The sequence below is a fragment of the Ammospiza nelsoni genome, chromosome 27 (assembly GCF_027579445.1).
Source record: "Ammospiza nelsoni isolate bAmmNel1 chromosome 27, bAmmNel1.pri, whole genome shotgun sequence".
Lineage (NCBI taxonomy): Eukaryota > Metazoa > Chordata > Aves > Passeriformes > Passerellidae > Ammospiza > Ammospiza nelsoni.
Window position 1 is genome coordinate 4,180,338 of NC_080659.1, and position 17,387 is coordinate 4,197,724.

Sequence of the window (17,387 nt, forward strand, 5' to 3'; positions counted from 1 at the left end):
GAGAGTCCATATGGTTATGGGGTCTCCATAGGGTGCCCAAAAGTCTGTGGGGTGTCCATAGGGTCCCGGGATGTCCATAGGGTCCATTTAAGGCTGGGGAGGGTCCATAGGGTTATGGGGTCTCCATAGGGTCCCCATAAGCTGTGGGGTGTCCGTGGGGTTCCTATGGGGCTGTGGAGGTCCATAGGGTCCCCCCATAAGGCTGTGGGGAGTCCATGGGGTCCCCATAGGACTGTGGGGTGTCCATGAGGTCGCTGTGGGGCTGTGGAGGGTCCATAGGGCCCCATAGGGCTGTGGGAGGTCCATAGGGTTGTGGGGTCTCCACCGGGTCCCCATAAGCTGTGGGGTGCCCATGGGGTCCCCATGTGCACACGCGCTGCCCCGTGTCACCCATCCAGCACCGACCGGGGCGGGCCCTGCTGAGCTTCCTGCCGCGTGCGCAGTCCCCGCCCCCCGCGGCCGCGGCGGCGCCGCCGCTGATTGGTCAGCGCCGGGCGGCGGAGGCGGCGCTCTGGGCCGCGGCCGCGCTCTCTGTGGCCCTGGCGGACCGCGAAGATGGCGGCGCCCATGGAGGTGGCGCTGGTGTCGGACGCGGCGGGGCCGCTCTGCAACTGCTCGGTCTGGGAGCTGCACTCGGGCTCGGCCCTGCCCGGCTACCGCGGCGGCAACAGCGGCCCACGCGGGCTGGCGCTGCTGGGCGGCGAGCACCTGCTGGGGGCCCAGCTCGGCAAGAGCTACATCAACGTCTGGGAGCTCCAGAGGAAGGTACCGGCGCGGCGGGCGGGCCCGGGCGGCCTCGGCTCGGGGGACGGCTTCGGGCTTCGCGGGGGGACTCCGGGCCCCGTGGGGGATGTGACGGGGGCATCCCTCCTGCGAAACCCCCGGCCCTGTGATGAGGAGCTCCTCCGTCCACAGAGCCCCCCACTAAATCCATGCTCAGACCCCCTCATGGCTCCTCTCTCCACAGAGACCCCCTCATGGCTCCTCTTTTCGTGGAGACTCCCCTCTGTCCTCAGACACCCCTTCATGGCCCAATTCTCTGCAAAGACCCCCCTCTGTCCCCTATTGGACCCTCAGGCTCCCCCTCCCTCCATTCCGACCTCCATCACCCCGTGCAAGTGCCCCCCATCCCTCTGTTCGCAGAGATCCCCCTGAGCCCCCATGTTGGGGGGCTCTTCTTGCAGCCCTTCTGAGCCCTCGCTGTGCTCTCTCTCTGTCCCAGGACCAGCTGCAGCAGAAAATCATCTGTCCCGGGCCTGTGACCTGCCTGACAGCCTCTCCCAACGGGCTCTACGTCCTGGCGGGCGTCGCCGAGAGCATCTACCTGTGGGAGGTACTACGGGGTGCTGGGGCACTCACACTCACACCCTGCACGGTCTGTGGGAGTTATGGGGTGCTGGGGCACTCACACTCACACCCTGCATAGTCAGGGAGGGTCCCCAGTCCCTCCAATGTCTGTAAATCCTGATCCTGGGATCAGGGTCCACCATCCCTCCAATATCTGTAACTCCTGGCCCTGGCATCAGGGTCCCCATCCCCTAAATGTCTGTAAATCCTGATCCTGGGATAAAGGCTGTGCTGCTCTCAGCCCACAGAGCAGCTCATTGAAGTAGGAGTGGGAGGAATTCGGGGAGAGGCTTCACTCTGCCTCCATCTTATCTTTCCAGGCATCTCTGGATGCCCTGACTCTGCCTCAGGGGTCAGGCACTGCTCTCACAAGGCAGCAGCACAGGATCTGGTTTTGCTTCAGTGCTTCTCCCACATTTCAGCTGTGTATTTGTGTGTGCCCAGGGTGCCAGCAGCCCCTGCTGTGCTCTGGTCATTGTCCTGCTGGTTAATTACTGCTGGATTAATTTGGGATTACTGCTGCGTTCCCAGCACACCACTGAGCAAATGAAAGCAGTGTCTTGTCCTGAGCCCAGGATTAAACCCCAGGATGCCTCACCTGGAGGTTTGAGACTCATGGTGTGAGTGGCTCTACCTGAACCCATCAGGGTTTGTTTGTACCCAAGTGCTTTTAGCTGGGAAAAAAAATCCCTGAGGCTGAGCCTGCAGTGGGAGCTGCTGCCTGTGATGCTCCCAGCTGGGCCCTGCTCCAGCTCCTGTCACCCTCAGATGTGTTCCAGGGTATGGCACTGTCACCCTCATATGTGTTCCAGGGTATGGCACTGTCACCCTCAGATGTGTTCCAGGGTATGGCACTGTCACCCTCAGATGTGTTCTAGGGTATGGCACTGTCACCCTCAGATGTGTTCCAGGGTATGGCACTGTCACCCTCAGATGTGTTCTAGGGTATGGCACTGTCACCCTCAGATGTGTTCCAGGGTATGGCACTGTCACCCTCAGATGTGTTCCAGGGTATGGCACTGTCACCCTCAGATGTGTTCCAGGGTATGGCACTGTCCCTCTGGCACATTGGAGAGGAAACCATCGTGGAGCTGGAACCAGCCCCTAGAGCTGGCTTTTGTGCTGTCTGTGAAACCCCTTGCATTGAAGTTTGGTTTGATTTTTTGGTGTAATTCAGACCATGAGAAGAAGCAGACTCTTATTTTATTTGAGGCTTTTTCTCTCTTGGTTCCCTCCCCATCTGCAGTGTTGCCTTTTAATAAGAAATACTTGGGGGATTCCTTGTCCACCCTAAACCCCTTGAGCCACCTCTGGGGTGTCCTGCAGCTCCCATAACCCCAGTGCCACCTCCTGAGGACCTGTGGGAGGGGAGAAGAAGTAATATGAATATTAAGAGTGAACAAGAAATCTTTACTGCACATTTGTGACTTGGCCAGAGGAGCAGCTCTGGCATCACTGGGTTCCAGAGTTAAAGTGTCAGGACCTCTTCCACTGCCATGTGCTGAATTTCCACTGAGTTCAGGCTGTTCCAGCTGTGCCTCAGTGGTGTCAGTCACTGTCCTGAGGTGGAACAGAACCCACCCTTCTCACCACATGATCCCAAGGCATCCTTGACTCCCTCTGCTCTTCTCCTCACTGCAGGTGTCCAATGGGAACCTCCTGGCCATCCTGAACCGACACTACCAGGACCTCACGTGCCTCTGCTTCACTGATGACAGCAGCCACTTCCTCTCAGGGGCCAAGGACTGCCTGGCCCTGGTGTGGAACCTCTACAAGTAAGGGGGGATGGGGGGCACAGGGATTTTGGAGCAGGAGATCCCTCTAAGCCCACAGCTGGGTCTGTGCCCTCCTTCAGGGCAGGGAACCTTTCCTTGAGGGTCTCACCTGTTCTTGGAAACAGATGGTTCTGATTTCTTTCCCTGGGTGACACAGAGGGGATTGTGCCCTTTGTCCCTGTGGCATAGGAATCTCAGCCTCAGTATCTGTGTGCCACAGGGATTTTGGAACAGGAGATCTCTTTAAGCCCACTGCTGTGTCTGTGTCCTCCTTCAGGGCAGGGAGCCTTTCCTTGAGGGTCTCACCTGTTCTTGGGAACAGATGGTTCTGATTTCTTTCCCTGGGTGACACAGAGGGGATTGTGCCCTTTCCCAGGGTGTTTGTCCCTGTGGGATAGGAATCTCAGTATCTGTGTGCCACAGGGATTTTGGAGCAGGAGATCCCTCTAGCCCACAGCTGTGTCTGTGCCCTCCTTCTGGGCAGGGAGCCTTTCCTTGGGGGCTTCTTGGGAACAGGCAGATGGTTCTGACTTCTTTCCCTGGGTGACACAGAAGGGACTGTGCCCTTTCCCCAGGCTCTTTGTCTGTGGGATAGGGATCTCAGCATCCATGAGCCATGGCTGCCAGCAGCTCCCGTGTCCCCCTTGGTCCCTGCAGCCAGCAGAGGCGTTCCCAGTGGGATCAGAGCCTGGCCCAGCTCCCCGTGGGGCTCTGTCCTGGCTGACCTGCCTGTCTCTGCTCTCCCCACAGCGTGTTGCAGGCAGAGCCCTCCCAGATCCCCGACCCCCGGCACGTCTGGTCCCGGCACAGCCTCCCCATCACCGACCTGTGCTGCGGCTTTGGAGGGCCCCTGGCACGGGCTGCCACCGCCTCCCTCGACCAGACAGCCAAGGTGAGGCTCATCTCACAGCTGCCAGACCCTGGGGGGTCACAGCCAGGCTCCTGCCAGCTAGCAGGAAGCTGTCCCCAAGCTGTCCCCAAGCTTTGCCGGGTTGCAGTGGCTTCGTTTCTTGGCTGTCTCTGCAGTGACTCAGAGCTGCCAGAGCTGGGCTCTGCCTCTCCAACAACAGCAGTTTCTCTGCACCTGCCCCCAGGCTGGACTGCTGCAGTCCCTGTTGTCCTGGGAATGTCGGGGTCAGCTCCTCAGTTTTCCATTGCTGATGTGCACAGGGAGCAGAGCAGGCTGGAGCCTGTGGGGAGGGGATGCCCTGGGGGCAGGGTGGCCACAGAGAGGGTTCAGAGCTGTTTTGAAGCTGCCTGGGAAACTTCTGTCCTGCTCAGAGAGGCTGATCCTGAGTTCTGCCTTGGACTCAGTTTCCCAGTCACATCCAGGAGGGAATTTCAGGATATCAGTGTTCCTCCAATCCTGCCATGAACATTCTCACCCCTGATTCTCCTGTCCCCTCTCACTCCAGCTCTGGGAAATCTCATCTGGGGAGCTCCTGCTTTCCGTGCTCTTCGACGTGGGGATCATGGCTGTGACTCTGGACCTCTCTGAGTACCACATGTTCTGTGGGGGCATGGATGGCTCCATCTTCCAGGTCGACCTCTGTGCCTGGGTGAGTGTGTGGGGCTGTCACCCCGAGCCACTGTCACCTCCCTGCTGGGACTGGTGTGACCTGCCAGGACATGGGAGGCTTCCTCTGTGTCTCCTCTGCCCCCTCCAGACATGGTGATGAACCTGCTGGGTTCAGCTTTCCTGAATTTTAACTCCTTTCCTTTCCTTCCTGAATTTCTTCAGCCAGTTCAGAGAGACCGGACCTTCCAGACAGAGCGGGAGAACGGGAAGGTCTTCAAAGGGCACAGGTGAGGAACCAGACGTACCTGCCAGCCTCCATCTGCCCACCTCACCAGCTCCTGGCACTCCTGGGGTCATCCTGAGTTTAAACATCCTCTTCCCCATTCCAGGAACCAGGTGACGTGTCTGTCAGTCTCCACAGATGGCAGCCTGCTGCTCTCGGGCTCTCACGACGAAACCGTCCGGCTGTGGGACATCCAGAGCAAGCAGTGCCTCAAGACGATGAATCACAAAGGTAGGAATGTCCTTATCTCCAGGATCCTCACTGCCAGAGGCCCAGTGTCTCACCTGAGCTGCCCTGGGCACTCCAGGTGTGTTTTTGCCCCTTGCTTCACGCCCTGGGATGGGCAGAGGCGTTGGAGGGAGCCTGGGCTGTCTGGAGCTCTGCCCTGACCTTGCCTCGTGTGTTAACAACCCCCTGGGCTCTGTCAGGAGTGAGTCATGGATTTCACCCTGTCACTGAGGCCACACAGGATCCTCCTCCTTGTTTTCCCCAGGGAGCAGTCACCCCACATGCACCCCAGCTGTGTCTGCAGGGGAGACAGCTCTGTGACCCCAGCAGTGAGCTCATGGGGCCTGAAGTGAATCCCATATGAGCAGCTGTCTGGGATTTCAGTCTGATGGCTCCAGTAAATTGCAGGAGCAGCAGTTGAGTGCCTCAGCCACCTCAGAGCAGTGGGGGATTTACCCCTCCTGTTGTTAACTGTGGTTTCTGGCCCCTGGTGCTGCAGTGACCAGTGGGGCTGCCGTGGGCATGGCCCAGACCCCTCCCAGAGGTGATGGTGACACAGGCAGTCCCTGTGTTCCTCCGTGGTGATTGAGCTGCTGCCTCAGGGCAGTCTCTGCAAGCCAGGCTGCCTGCAGACCCTTTTCCTCTTCCCTCTGGCTGCCAAGGACCGTCCCTAATTGGGACCCACTGCAGTGCCCATCCAGCCTGGCTGGCACTAGAGGGTGAAAACAAACCAAATGGAGCTGTGAGTCATCCCAGGAGGGGAGGGGGGGCCAGGCCTTGGCTGTGAGCCGGACACTGGAGTCCTCCTGAGGCTGCAGGCAGGAATGGACAGACCAGGCTCTTCCCAGGAGGAGCAGGACCAGGCTGACCCCACGCTGTGGGTGCTCTGCTGGCTCTCTGCTGCCTGTGGGCAGGGATTTGGTTTCCCTGGCAGCCTTGGCACTGGCATGGCTGTGTGTGCTCAGGAATAGGCTGGGATTCCAGCACCCCTGAGCTGTGTGCTGGCTCCGGAATCTCCACAGGGCCCTGCAGCCTCCCAGTGTGGGGGAATCTGCTGTCCCAACCCAGCCCCCTCTCATGGATCCCTGTCCCCTGCTTGGCCTCTTCTGAGCCCCGCAGCAAGGTCTGTCCCTGCTCCCTCCCCAAGGCAGAGGTGACAGGGCTGTGACATGGTGATGTGACAGCAGCCTCTGGCCCAGTGTCCTTGGGACAGCACTGTCCCTCTGCTTGCTGGGCATGGGGGTGGCTGGGGGCACACAGGAGCCTCTGCCCCCCCTCAGCACTGCTGCAAATTAAATCCAAGGAGCTGGAGAGTGGCTCAGGGCCAGGCTGGTGCAGGGGGCTGTGTCACCAAGGGTGGCTTGTCCTTGGCAGGGGCAGAGTGAGTGGGATTTGAGAATTTAAGCTGCTGCACCTGGGTGATAAGGTGTGGCAGTGCTGGCGAGGCAGGGCTACTCCCAATCACCCTGCATGGCTGCCACCACTCTGGGGGGATAGCAGGAGACCTGTGGGATGAGCCTGGGAGCCAGTGCTGCCCCCAAATCCCTCCAGGCCTCAATTCCCATCCTGTCACATGAGCTCCATCCTTGTCACTGCAATCACAGCGTGGCACAGACCATCCCGAGGGCTCCCCCTGCAAGGCCATCCCAGGATGCTCTGGCTGATGTGTTCTGCTGGCAGCTCTGCCTTGGAAGCTGGGTTATTTGGTTATTTCCCTCCAGCTGAGCCTAGTCCCCATGCCCAGACTGGCCCAGGGTCACCGTCTGCCTGCTGCCCCAGGCCTTGAGGCAAGGTGATCTGGTACAGGACCTCTGCACTGGAGCCCCAGAGTGGCTGTGGGGCTGTGTCCAGGTGCTGACCAGGTTTGGGGAGCTCTGGGTTCACTCCTGAGATTTTCTCCTCTCCACTTTTCCTCTCTAACTGCTCCATGAGCTGCCAGTGCAGTGGGAATGTCACTGATGGAGCACAATGATCTGGTCTTTAAGGAGGGAGTGAAGCCATCAGAGCTGGCCAGGAACAGCTTTGGGGCCAGAGGTGCTGCTCTGTTGGTGGGACCCAACCTTGAATCCTGGGAGGATCAGATTTAGGAGCAGGCTCTGGAGGGGTGGATGGTGATGACAGAGCCCTCATCCATATCAGAGCTGCTTTTGTCTGTCTGCTCTGCAGAGACCAAAATCCTCCAGCAGCTCTGAGCCTCCCTAGGCCCCGCCATGTCCCCTCCCTCACCCTGCACCCCTCTCCACAGCCCTGGCAGCCCCCTCCAGGTGCACATGGACCATCTGCACCTTGGAAAGGGGAAATGGATGGTGGGGCTGTGGTAGCAGTGCCCTGCCTGCTGGAGGGGGGCTGGGGGCTGCTGTGCCTGACAGGGCGTGGGGGACAGCACTGGGAGCTCACAGCAGCTGGGAGGGGGTGGGTAAGTAATTAATGCAGTAATTAACACACTTATCAGCTCTGCCATGGGTTGTGGCAGCACAGAGCTGCTGATGGATGGCAGCTCAGGGTGGTGGGAGGCCAGGCTCTGCTCTTTTGGGGTCCCAACCAGCCCTGGGCAGGCAGAGCAGAGTCCTGTGCCAGGGCTGCCCGAGGCCTCCCAAACCCAGCAGGGTCCAGCCTGAGCTGTCCCCCGTGTCCCCACAGGTCCGGTGACAAACGCCTTCATCGTGCTGGCCCCTGCCAACATGCTGAACCCCGAGGGGAAGCCCAGCGTGCCCCTGCCCAAGTTCAGCCGGCACCTGCACGGCACTGAGAGCAGCGACGAGCCGGGCGCCGAGGGGGTGACGCTGCGCCTGGGGCTGCACCAGCAGGTACTGGGGGCGCTGGGCAGGGGGGCAGCCAGCCAGGAGGGGTTGTGGCAGAGAAAAGCTTCTCCTCCAGCTGGTGGAACCCGTTGGTGTTCCCTCCTGCGTCCTCCCCATCCTGGCTGCTGCAGTCATTTGTCCTCCCCAGCCCCGTGCTGCAGCGTGGGCTGGCTCTGCTGTCCCACCGTTTCCTCGGCTGTCCCCAGGCAGGGAGGGTCACAGCCCAGCCATCCCAGCCTCTCTGCTCCCCACTGTCAGTGTCTGCCTCTGTCTGCCTCTGCCCAGAGCTGATGGATAAGCTCCCTGTTGGTCGGTGGCAGCAGGCCAAGGGGCTGTTTGCCTGACAGCAGGATGGATCACCCAGGCTTCCTCCCATGGGGAGCCCAGTCCAGGGGCATGGGGAGAGGGTCTGTGTCTGCTCTGCCAACCCCTCCATTCTGGTCCCTGCAGGAGCCTGGGCAGAGCTACCTGGAGAAGGCAGAGAGGATGTACTCACAGATGTACTCGACGAGGGAAAAGGTGAGAGCTGCTCCCAGGCTGGGAGTTGAGTACTGACCCTTTGAGGGGGATCCTTGTCAACTGATTTGAGCAAGTTGGGACGTGGGAATAGGAGAAAAGAGCCCTAAAATCTACTGGTGCCATGGGGCTGCACTTTAATGAGGAGGAGGAAGAGGGAGGGGACTGAAGGGTTTGGTGTTCACTACTGGGGAAGGAGCAGCATCCTGTGCCTGTCAGAGGTGAGGCCCTGACTCTTGTCTGTTGTGTTTTCATGTCACAGAACCTGGTGGGAGACCAGGAGCACCTGACGATCCAGGTGAGCGAGCTGGAGGAGGAGGTGAGCAACCTCCGCAAAATCAACAAGGACCTCTTTGACTTCTCCACTCGCATCATCACCAAACCAGCCAAGTGAAGAGGCTCCCCCCGCCCTCGCACCCCTCCGCCTCTCCCTGCCCGGCTCCTGGGGAAGCACCGCCCGCCCTCGGGCACCGCCCAGCCGGCTGCGAGCCCCGGCCCAGCCTCCCCCGAGCCGGCACAGCCTGCTCCGAGCCGCGGGACTGACACCGGCGCGGGGACAGCACAGGGACCGCGTTCACTCCGATTCGGGGCCGGGGGACTCTCGGGCGGCCGCTGCAGGAGGAGCCTCGCCGGCTGCTGGGAGGGCTCAGGATGCAGCTCCTGCTCATTCCCCGTTTCTTCCCCCCGCCCCTTTTTTTTGTTTCTTTTCGTTACTTGACCCTGCAGTGCAGACAGAAAAGTGTTTTTTTTTTTTTTTTTCTCTCAATACCGGTTTGAGATTGGATTTTGGAGACCCCCTTGTGCCCACCCTGTCCTGGGGATTGCTGCTCAGTGCCACCAGACCCCACACTCTGCACGGACAGCAGGGGCTGAGGGGCTCCTTCTCTGGGGGGGCTGCTGCAACAAGTGGGGGGTCCCTGGCTCCCAGGGCTGAGGAGGGGGCTCCTGATGTGTGTAGCAGGCAGAGCCTGGGGTGTCCCTGGGCTTTGGAGCACAGGTGGGGGTTTTGGGGCACAGGGTCACTCTGGGGAGGGCGGGGGGACCAGCAAGGTGCTATTTCCAATCTCCTCAGTCAACAGTTTATATATATTTGGATCCAACGACTCTGTTTTCACGGTGTTTGGGGACTCGGCCTTTTGTATTGTCACAGCATGGCAGCGGGGGTTGTGGGTTTTGTTTAGGTTTATTTTTTACATAAAAGATTTGGTTTTTATAGTGAAAGATGCCCGTGTTGGTTTCTTTAACATGGCCACAAGACCGTGACCACCTCTCACTGCATCCTTGGGCTGCCCACTGGGAATGGCAAAGTGGTTCCTTATCCCCAAACCGCCCTGTTGCCTTCACCCCAAGGGTCCTTCCCTGTCCCTACAGGGTGTTGAGGTGTCCCTTGGCCATCCCTCTGTGCCATCCCCCCTCCCATTCAATACACCAAGTGCAGCTGATTTAAAGTGCATTTTAAAACCAGAGCACCCGAGCATCCCCAGTTCCAGAAAAGAAGCTTTTAGCTTAATCACTGGAGCTGTTCCTTTCCCTTCCTCTCCTGCTCCTCCTCTTCCTCCCAACGTTTTGGATCAACATTCATCAGCTGCAGCAGGCACTGTCAGCACCCAGAGCCAGGGGCTGCAGTGGGGCAAGAGGTGGGAGCACATCCCTGCTGCAGTGAGCCCAAAAACAAAAACCCCAGAGCTCCCTCCCAGTCATCCCACAGTGGGGTTCCTGTTGGGGTGCTGCACTTAGAGCAGAAGGGAGGATGGGGCTTCCCAGAGAGCCCCTCATGCTGTGTTTGGTGTCTGGGGAGGGGTTTTCATTCCAAGCCCCTCCTGCATGGACAGTGAGGGCTGCCCCGTGTTTATCCCTGCAAGGGGGGCCCATGGTCAGGGGGATTCCAGCCCCCCGTGACCCTCCGTGCTCTGGCAGGATTTGAGCTGCCCTCCCTGCAGGTCCAGCTCCGCAGGAGAATTCATTAGCTGTGACTCATTACATTTATTGATATTACATGAATCGATGCTTTTTGCCAGATGGATTCTGGCTCCATCCTTCATTTTTCCTTATTAATTTAGCGTGCCTCCTGCCCCTGTTGCTGGTGTTTGTGTGCTGGTGGCAGGGACCCTTTGGGCTGGGTTGAGCCTCAGTTTCCCTGCTGAGGATGAGGAGGGTGACCCCACATCCCCTCCCTCAGCAGAGGAAAGCTGTGCTGCTGCTGCTGCCCTTCTCTCCTTCCCCATACAGCAGAAGGAATCACTCAGCCCTGGAAAACTCTGGGCCTCGGGACCCCCGGACATTGAAGCTGCCCCTCAGATTGAGGAGGGATGGAGGGGTCGGGCTGGGGGTCTTTATCGGGATGAAGGCGGCAGTTCACGGCTCGGGACCCACCCCAGGGGCTTTCTGGAGGAGGAGGATGAGGATGAGGAAGAGGAGGAACATCCCAGTGCTCCAGAGGTATCGGGGACCACCCTGTGCTCAGCGGGCACCTCCGTGCCAGGGGCCCCGCGGGTGGCAGCGCTCGGAGGGCAGCGCGGGTGGGTGCGGGGAGGGGGGGACCCGCGCCGCGCGTGGGCGTGGACGGGGCGGCTGCGGGCGGGTCCGGCGCTGCTGCGTGGGCCGGGTCCGGCGGGACCCACGGCGCTCCGGGGGCTGCGGGGCCTCGGCGCTGCCCGGGGCCGGGGGGGCCCGGCCGGAGGTCCCTGCCCGCGGCCGGAGCCGGTGCGGGGCCGGTGCGGGGCGCATGGCGGGGCTGCGGGCGCTCTGGCTGCTGGCGGCGGCTCTGGGGGCGGCGGGGGGACACCCCCAACCCTGCCGCGTCCCGGCGCCCCCCGGGCCCAGCCCCGGCCCCGCCGTGCGCCTCGGGGCGCTGCTACCGCCCGCGCCCGCCCGCGCCCGGCTCCGCGCCGCGCTGGCCCGAGCTACCGGCACCGGTACCGGCCCTGGGGAGGTGACGCTGCCCCACAACCTCAGCCTGGAGGTGGTGGGGGGCGGCCCGGCGGCGCGGGACCCCGGCTCGCTGGCGCGGTGGGTGTGCGGGGCGCTGGCGGGGCGCGGCGTGGCCGCCGTCCTGGCGCTGCCCCGCTCCCGCCGGGAGCTGCTCCAGCTCGACTTCCTCGCCGCCGCCCTCCAGGTCCCCTTCGTCAGCATCCTGGACACCCGCTGGCCGCTGCCCTTCCGAGCGCAGGTGAGACCCGCAGCGCCGGCACTGCCCGCAGATCCCGTCCCCGCTCCCGTCCCGGCTCCTGTCCCGGTCCCCGTCCCGGATCCATTCCGGCTCTATCCCGATCCCCGTCCGGGATCCATACCGGCTCTATCCCGATCTCCCTCTCGATTCCATCCCGGCTCTGTTCCGCGGGTTCTCCTCCCGGCTCGGACCTGCCTCCAATCCCGGCTTCAATTCCAGCTCCAATTCGGAATCCCAACCACTCATCCTTGCTGCATCCCGACTATCTCCGAGATCCAACCCGGCTCTGTTCTCTCTCTGTCTTCTCTTCCATCCCAGCCCCTTCCCATCCTCATTCCCACCTCCATGCTGCCTCTACCCCAGCCTCATCCTGTGCCCCATCCTGGCTCTCTGTCTCCCATCTCAGCTCTATTCCAGCCCCCTCTTGGCCCTCATTCCAGCCCTATCCTGGCTCTATCCCAGCTCCCATCTCAGCTCTCTCCTGGCTCCTTGCCCAGCTCTATCCCAGACCCAATTCCAGCTTTCACTCCAAGGTAAATTCCCTGGTTCCTCAGGAGCTCTGCAGCCCCCAGCCCCAATCCCCCCTCCAAAGGGCTTTGGGATGTGTCCTGGCAGCGCATCCCAGACAGGAATTGGGCAGGGGATGAGCAGGGAGTGTGGGATGACCTCGGGGCAGGTGGGTCCATGTCTGGCGCTGCCTCTGGGCTCTTCCCGTGGGCAGGGGCACAGCCAGGACCCTCGTGTGTTGGCAGAGCCCCTTCCACTTCCACATGGACCGACAGAGCTCCCCGGAGATGCTGGTGGATGTGCTGGTGAGCATCCTGCACGCCAACGACTGGCAGGAGACCAGCCTGGTGCTCTGCCACCCCTGGGACATCGACAGCTTCCTCCACCTCTGGGCTCAGCGCTCCCAGCTCTTCCTCCGCACCGTCCTGGACCTGGGCTACCTGGATGAGCCCAGGGCCAGCCACTACCTGCAGCAGCACGGGGACCGTGTCAAGAGCCTGTCCAGCCCCGTGCTGCTGCTGGGCTGTGACCTGCACCGTGCTCGACTCATCTTCCAGGCTGCTGAGGAGCTGGGGCTGCCGCTGCAGGAATTCCACTGGATGCTGGGCTTCCCGCTCAGCCCCACTGAGCTGCAGACCGAGGGGCTGCCCCCGGGGCTGCTGGCCTTTGGGGAGGTGAGCCGGCCACCGCTGGAGCTCTTTGTACAGGACATGGTGGGACTGGTGTCCCAGGCCATTGCCCAGGCTGCCCAGAGCCTCCCTGACCCCGCACAGCTGCAGACCACGGGGAGCTGCAATGAGAGGCACCGGGCAGGCAGCGATGCCCTGGGGCTCTTCCTTGCACGGTAAGGGGGGGCTGGGGGCTCCTTTTTTTCCCTATCCTGGCTCTGTGGTATTGGGGTGCATGGGAGGGTTCTGCCCCAGACCTGGGATGGAGTAAGGGCAGAGCAGGGGACCCCTGAGCTCAGTGCAGTGTGTGCAGCCACCACCACGGGGCTCAGCCCCCTGGATGTGGTTAGCACTGCACAGGGGGAATGTGTCACTTCAGATCTCCTTAACACTGCCCGAGCATGGTCACTCTATAAATATTAATAACTCTTAGCCCTGGCAGCACAGCAAGCTGCAGGGCCAGATCCTGCTGCTCCTCCTTGACCTTGTCCCTGCCCACGTCGGGCACGTCCCGCTCCCAGCTCCATCCCTTGAGCACCGGAGCAGTGAAACCCTTTCCTTGGCAGGTTCCTGGCCAACACCTCCTTCCACGGCCAGACAGGGCTGGTGAGTGTGAAGAACACGGTGTTGGTGAGGCCAGAGCAGCAATTCCGCATCTGGAGCCTGCGCAGGGACTCGCAGGGGGTCCCCACCTGGATGACGGCGGGCACCTGGAGCCACGGCAAGCTGGAGCTGGAGGAGGTCGTGTGGCAGAGCCAGAGGCAGCACAAGAGCCCCGGGGAGGCGGCCGAGGGGGCCAGGACACGGCTGAGGGTGGTGACGTTGGTGGAGCACCCCTTTGTCTTCACCAGGGAGGTGGATGAGGAAGGGAACTGCCCGGCCGGGCAGCTCTGCCTGGACCCCGGCACAAACGACTCGGCCGTGCTGGACGCCCTCTTTGAGAAGATTGGCAGCGGCAACGGGTCAGTGCCACAGGAGTACAAGAAATGCTGCTATGGGTACTGCATCGACCTGCTGGAGAAGCTGGCCGAGGACATGGCCTTTGATTTCGAGCTCTACATCGTGGGAGATGGGAAATACGGAGCCTGGAAGAACGGGCGCTGGACGGGGCTGGTGGGGGACCTGCTCAGTGGCACGGCCCACATGGCCGTCACCTCCTTCAGCATCAACTCGGCGAGGAGCAAAGTCATCGACTTCACCAGCCCCTTCTTCTCCACCAGCCTGGGCATCCTGGTGAGGACCAAGGACACGGCGTCGCCCATCGGGGCCTTCATGTGGCCCCTGCACTGGACCATGTGGGTGGGCATCTTCGTGGCGCTGCACATGACCGCGCTCTTCCTCACCCTCTACGAGTGGAAGAGCCCCTATGGAATGACCCCCCACGGGCGCAACCGCATGAAGATCTTCTCCTACTCCTCAGCCCTCAACCTGTGCTACGCCATCCTCTTTGGGCGCACTGTGTCCAGCAAGACGCCCAAGTGCTGCACCGGCCGCTTCCTCATGAACCTCTGGGCCATCTTCTGCCTCCTGGTGCTCTCCAGCTACACGGCCAACCTGGCAGCTGTCATGGTGGGGGACAAGACCTTCGAGGAGCTCTCAGGCATCCATGACCCAAAGGTGAGCGTGTTCTGCTGCTTCAGATGGGCTGGGAGAGGGATGAAGGCCAGGGAAGGGGCTGAGGGGGGTCCTGTCCTTCTTTTTGCACCTTCCTTCTTCTCTCCAGCCCCAGTTCTGTGTCTTGGCCCCTTCTAAGAGTGAGGGGGTCTTTGAGACTTGCAGAAAGCTTTGTGTGTGTATCCCACTGGTGTTAAACCCCAGCCTCAGCTCCAGGGCAGGGGGAAATGGGCTGAGTTCAGGCTGAGGCTCTTTCCCAGATATCCCCAAGAGTTCCTGCATCTCTGGGGCTGCCCAGACACCTTGCCTGGGACTCAGGGCTGGGGACACATCCCCAGGGATTTGGGACACATTCCTGGGGCCAGGGGTGCTGATGCTTTGGTGCCTCCTTCCAGCTCCATCACCCCTCACAGGGCTTCCGCTTCGGCACGGTGTGGGAGAGCAGTGCTGAGGAGTACATCAAGAAGAGCTTCCCCGAGATGCACGAGTACATGCGGCGCTACAACGTCCCCACCACCCCTGACGGTGTCACCATGCTCAAGTGAGGGGCAGGGAGAGCATGAGGGGCTCCCTCCCACCTTTTACCCCTCCCAGGGCATTTTTTGCCCCAGCCCTGGAGCCTGTGCACCTCTGTGGGGGGTGTCAGGCTGGGGGGATGCTGTTCAAGGGGGATGCAGCCCCTCTCTGAGCATCCCCCCCGTGTGCCCACAGGACAGAGCCTGCCAAGCTCAACGCCTTCATCATGGACAAGTCACTGCTGGATTATGAGGTCTCCATCGACTCTGACTGCAAACTGCTCACTGTGGGCAAACCCTTCGCCATCGAAGGTTTGGGGGGCTGTGCTGGGAAGGGGATTCTGTTCTCTGTGTGTGTGTGATGGGGCTGGGCTTGTGCAATAACCACGCAGGGTGGGGAGGTGCCCCCTCCATGGTGGGCACTGGGGGCTGCACCCTCTGTCCCAACACTGCCCCTTTCTCTCCCCCTCCTCACCGGGGCCAGGCTACGGCATCGGCCTCCCCCAGAACTCCCCGCTGACCTCCAACGTCTCCGAGTTCATCAGCCGCTACAAATCCTCGGGCTTCATCGACCTCCTGCACGACAAGTGGTACAAGATGGTGCCCTGCGGCAAACGCGTCTTCGCCGTCACTGAGGTGCGGTGGCAGCGCCTCGGCCGGGGAGGGGGCTCGGGGGTCTGACCCCCCCCGCAGCCCAGCCCACACCCCCTGCCACCCGCAGACCCTGCAGATGGGCATCTACCACTTCTCGGGGCTGTTTGTGCTGCTGTGCATCGGGCTGAGCGGCTCCCTCCTCACCTCGCTGGGCGAGCACGTCTTCTACCGCCTCGTCCTGCCCCGCATTCGCCGCAAGAAGAAATTCAACTACTGGCTGCACACCAGCCAGGTGGGGCCAGGGGAAGGGGCTTAGTGTCCCAAAGACCCCTAACCCCATGTGGCTGCTCACTCCTAAACGGCACCACCTTCTCCAGCCATGGATCACCAACCCCTGTTTGAGACCTGAACCAGATCATCACCCTCCAGACCATCACTCTCCATGTCATCAGCCTCCAGACCATCTCCTCCACACCATCATCCTCCAGATCATCACCTAGAGACTATCACCCTCCAAGCCATCACCCTCCACACCATCTCCTCCACACCATCACCCTTCAGACCATCATCTCCAGACTGTCACCCTCCAGACCATCACCCTCCAAATAATCCCTGACCTGTTAACCTCCAATCCATCCCCCCCCCAACTCACTCTTGCCATGTTCCCCACAGAAAATCCATCGGGCTCTCAACATGGGCACGGAGGAGAGGAAAAGCCAGCAGCTGAAGTTGGAGCAGAGGTAAGGCTGGGACTGAGAGCCTCCTCCTCCTCCTCCTCCTGTGGGGCTGCGGAGGGACCCCAGAGCAGCCAGATCCCGACTCAGCCGTCCCCACACAGGTGCGAGCCGCAGCCGAGGCCGGCCCCGGGGGCAGCACCGCAGCCCTGGAGCGCCCTGCGGAGGGAGGCGCGGCGGGTGCGCTTCCAGCTGGACAAAGCGCCCCCCGAGGAGGAGGGGTCCCCTCCGTGGCACTCCGGGAACGGGCGGCCGCCGCAGCCCCTGGACAGAGCGGCCGGCGAGAACGAGCTGCGGGAGCTGGAGGAGAAGATCCAGGAGATGCGGGAGCAGCTGCGGGCGGCGCTGCTGAGGAAGAGCGAGCTGGTGTCCGTGCTGGGCACCGCCAAGGGGGGCCGGGCACTGCCCGCCCCGCTGGCCACCGAGGAACACCGGGAGGAGAGGTGAGATGGGGGGCAGGGACCCCTCAAAGCATCCCAGGGGCCGGGCAGGGCAGGGCTCCTCTGGCTTGGAGAAGTGGAAGGAAAAAAGGGAGGGGGGATGTCCTGGGGCTGCCCCAGCTCTGCAGCCTTTGTCTCTTTCCCCCATCCCTTCTGCTGGCAGTGGGGTTTGAAGGCTTGAAGGACCAGGAGATGCTTTTTGGGGGTTGAGTTGGGGTGAGAAGTCCCTGCAATGCCTGGACAAAGCTCAGCCCCGCGCCCCCGGCTCTGTTTTTACACCATGTCAATAAAGATGATGAAGGAAGACCAAGTCTGCTTTTCCTCTTCCCCACACAACCCTTCCCCCTCCTTCCTCCGCAGGCCCAGCTCAGCCCCGCCGCAGGACGGCCGTGATTAGGAGGAGGAGGAGGAGGCAGAGGAAGCTCCCACACGCACGGGGCAGGAGGACAGGCCGAGCCCGGAACCTCCCTCTGGAGAGGCAGCTCCAGCTCCAAAACCGGGCTGATCCCACAAAGCAGAACCGGAGCCTTCCTCGGGAGGAGGGTGAGGGATGGAGAGGCTGCACGGGGAGCGGGACAGGCTCGGCTCGGGGCTCTGAGGATGAGGAACAGCTCCCATGGCCCTACAGGCGGCTGCGGAAGGAGCCAGCCCTGCAGCCCTGGCACCACCGAGCATGG

The 17,387-nt window shown here is 61.7% G+C and overlaps 2 protein-coding genes across 2 annotated transcripts; both read left to right on the forward strand.

Annotated features, from left to right (window-relative positions):
* The first annotated feature begins 555 nt into the window (after window positions 1–555).
* On the forward strand, window positions 556–9,311 carry WDR18 (WD repeat domain 18). The gene is made up of 10 exons (XM_059489801.1): window positions 556–765; window positions 1,223–1,333; window positions 2,989–3,122; window positions 3,873–4,014; window positions 4,538–4,681; window positions 4,864–4,928; window positions 5,031–5,155; window positions 7,793–7,959; window positions 8,404–8,472; window positions 8,732–9,311. The coding sequence occupies exons 1-10, from the start codon at window positions 556–558 to the stop codon at window positions 8,861–8,863; spliced, it is 1,299 nt and encodes a 432-aa protein (XP_059345784.1). The 3' UTR covers window positions 8,864–9,311.
* Window positions 9,312–11,194: 1,883 nt separating this feature from the next.
* GRIN3B (glutamate ionotropic receptor NMDA type subunit 3B) lies at window positions 11,195–17,234 on the forward strand. The gene is made up of 10 exons (XM_059489814.1): window positions 11,195–11,638; window positions 12,391–12,989; window positions 13,380–14,430; window positions 14,823–14,968; window positions 15,139–15,254; window positions 15,427–15,578; window positions 15,664–15,828; window positions 16,209–16,276; window positions 16,375–16,713; window positions 17,071–17,234. Exons 1-10 carry the CDS (start codon window positions 11,195–11,197, stop codon window positions 17,105–17,107), a joined length of 3,117 nt encoding a protein of 1,038 aa, XP_059345797.1. The 3' UTR covers window positions 17,108–17,234.
* The last annotated feature ends 153 nt before the right edge of the window (window positions 17,235–17,387 follow it).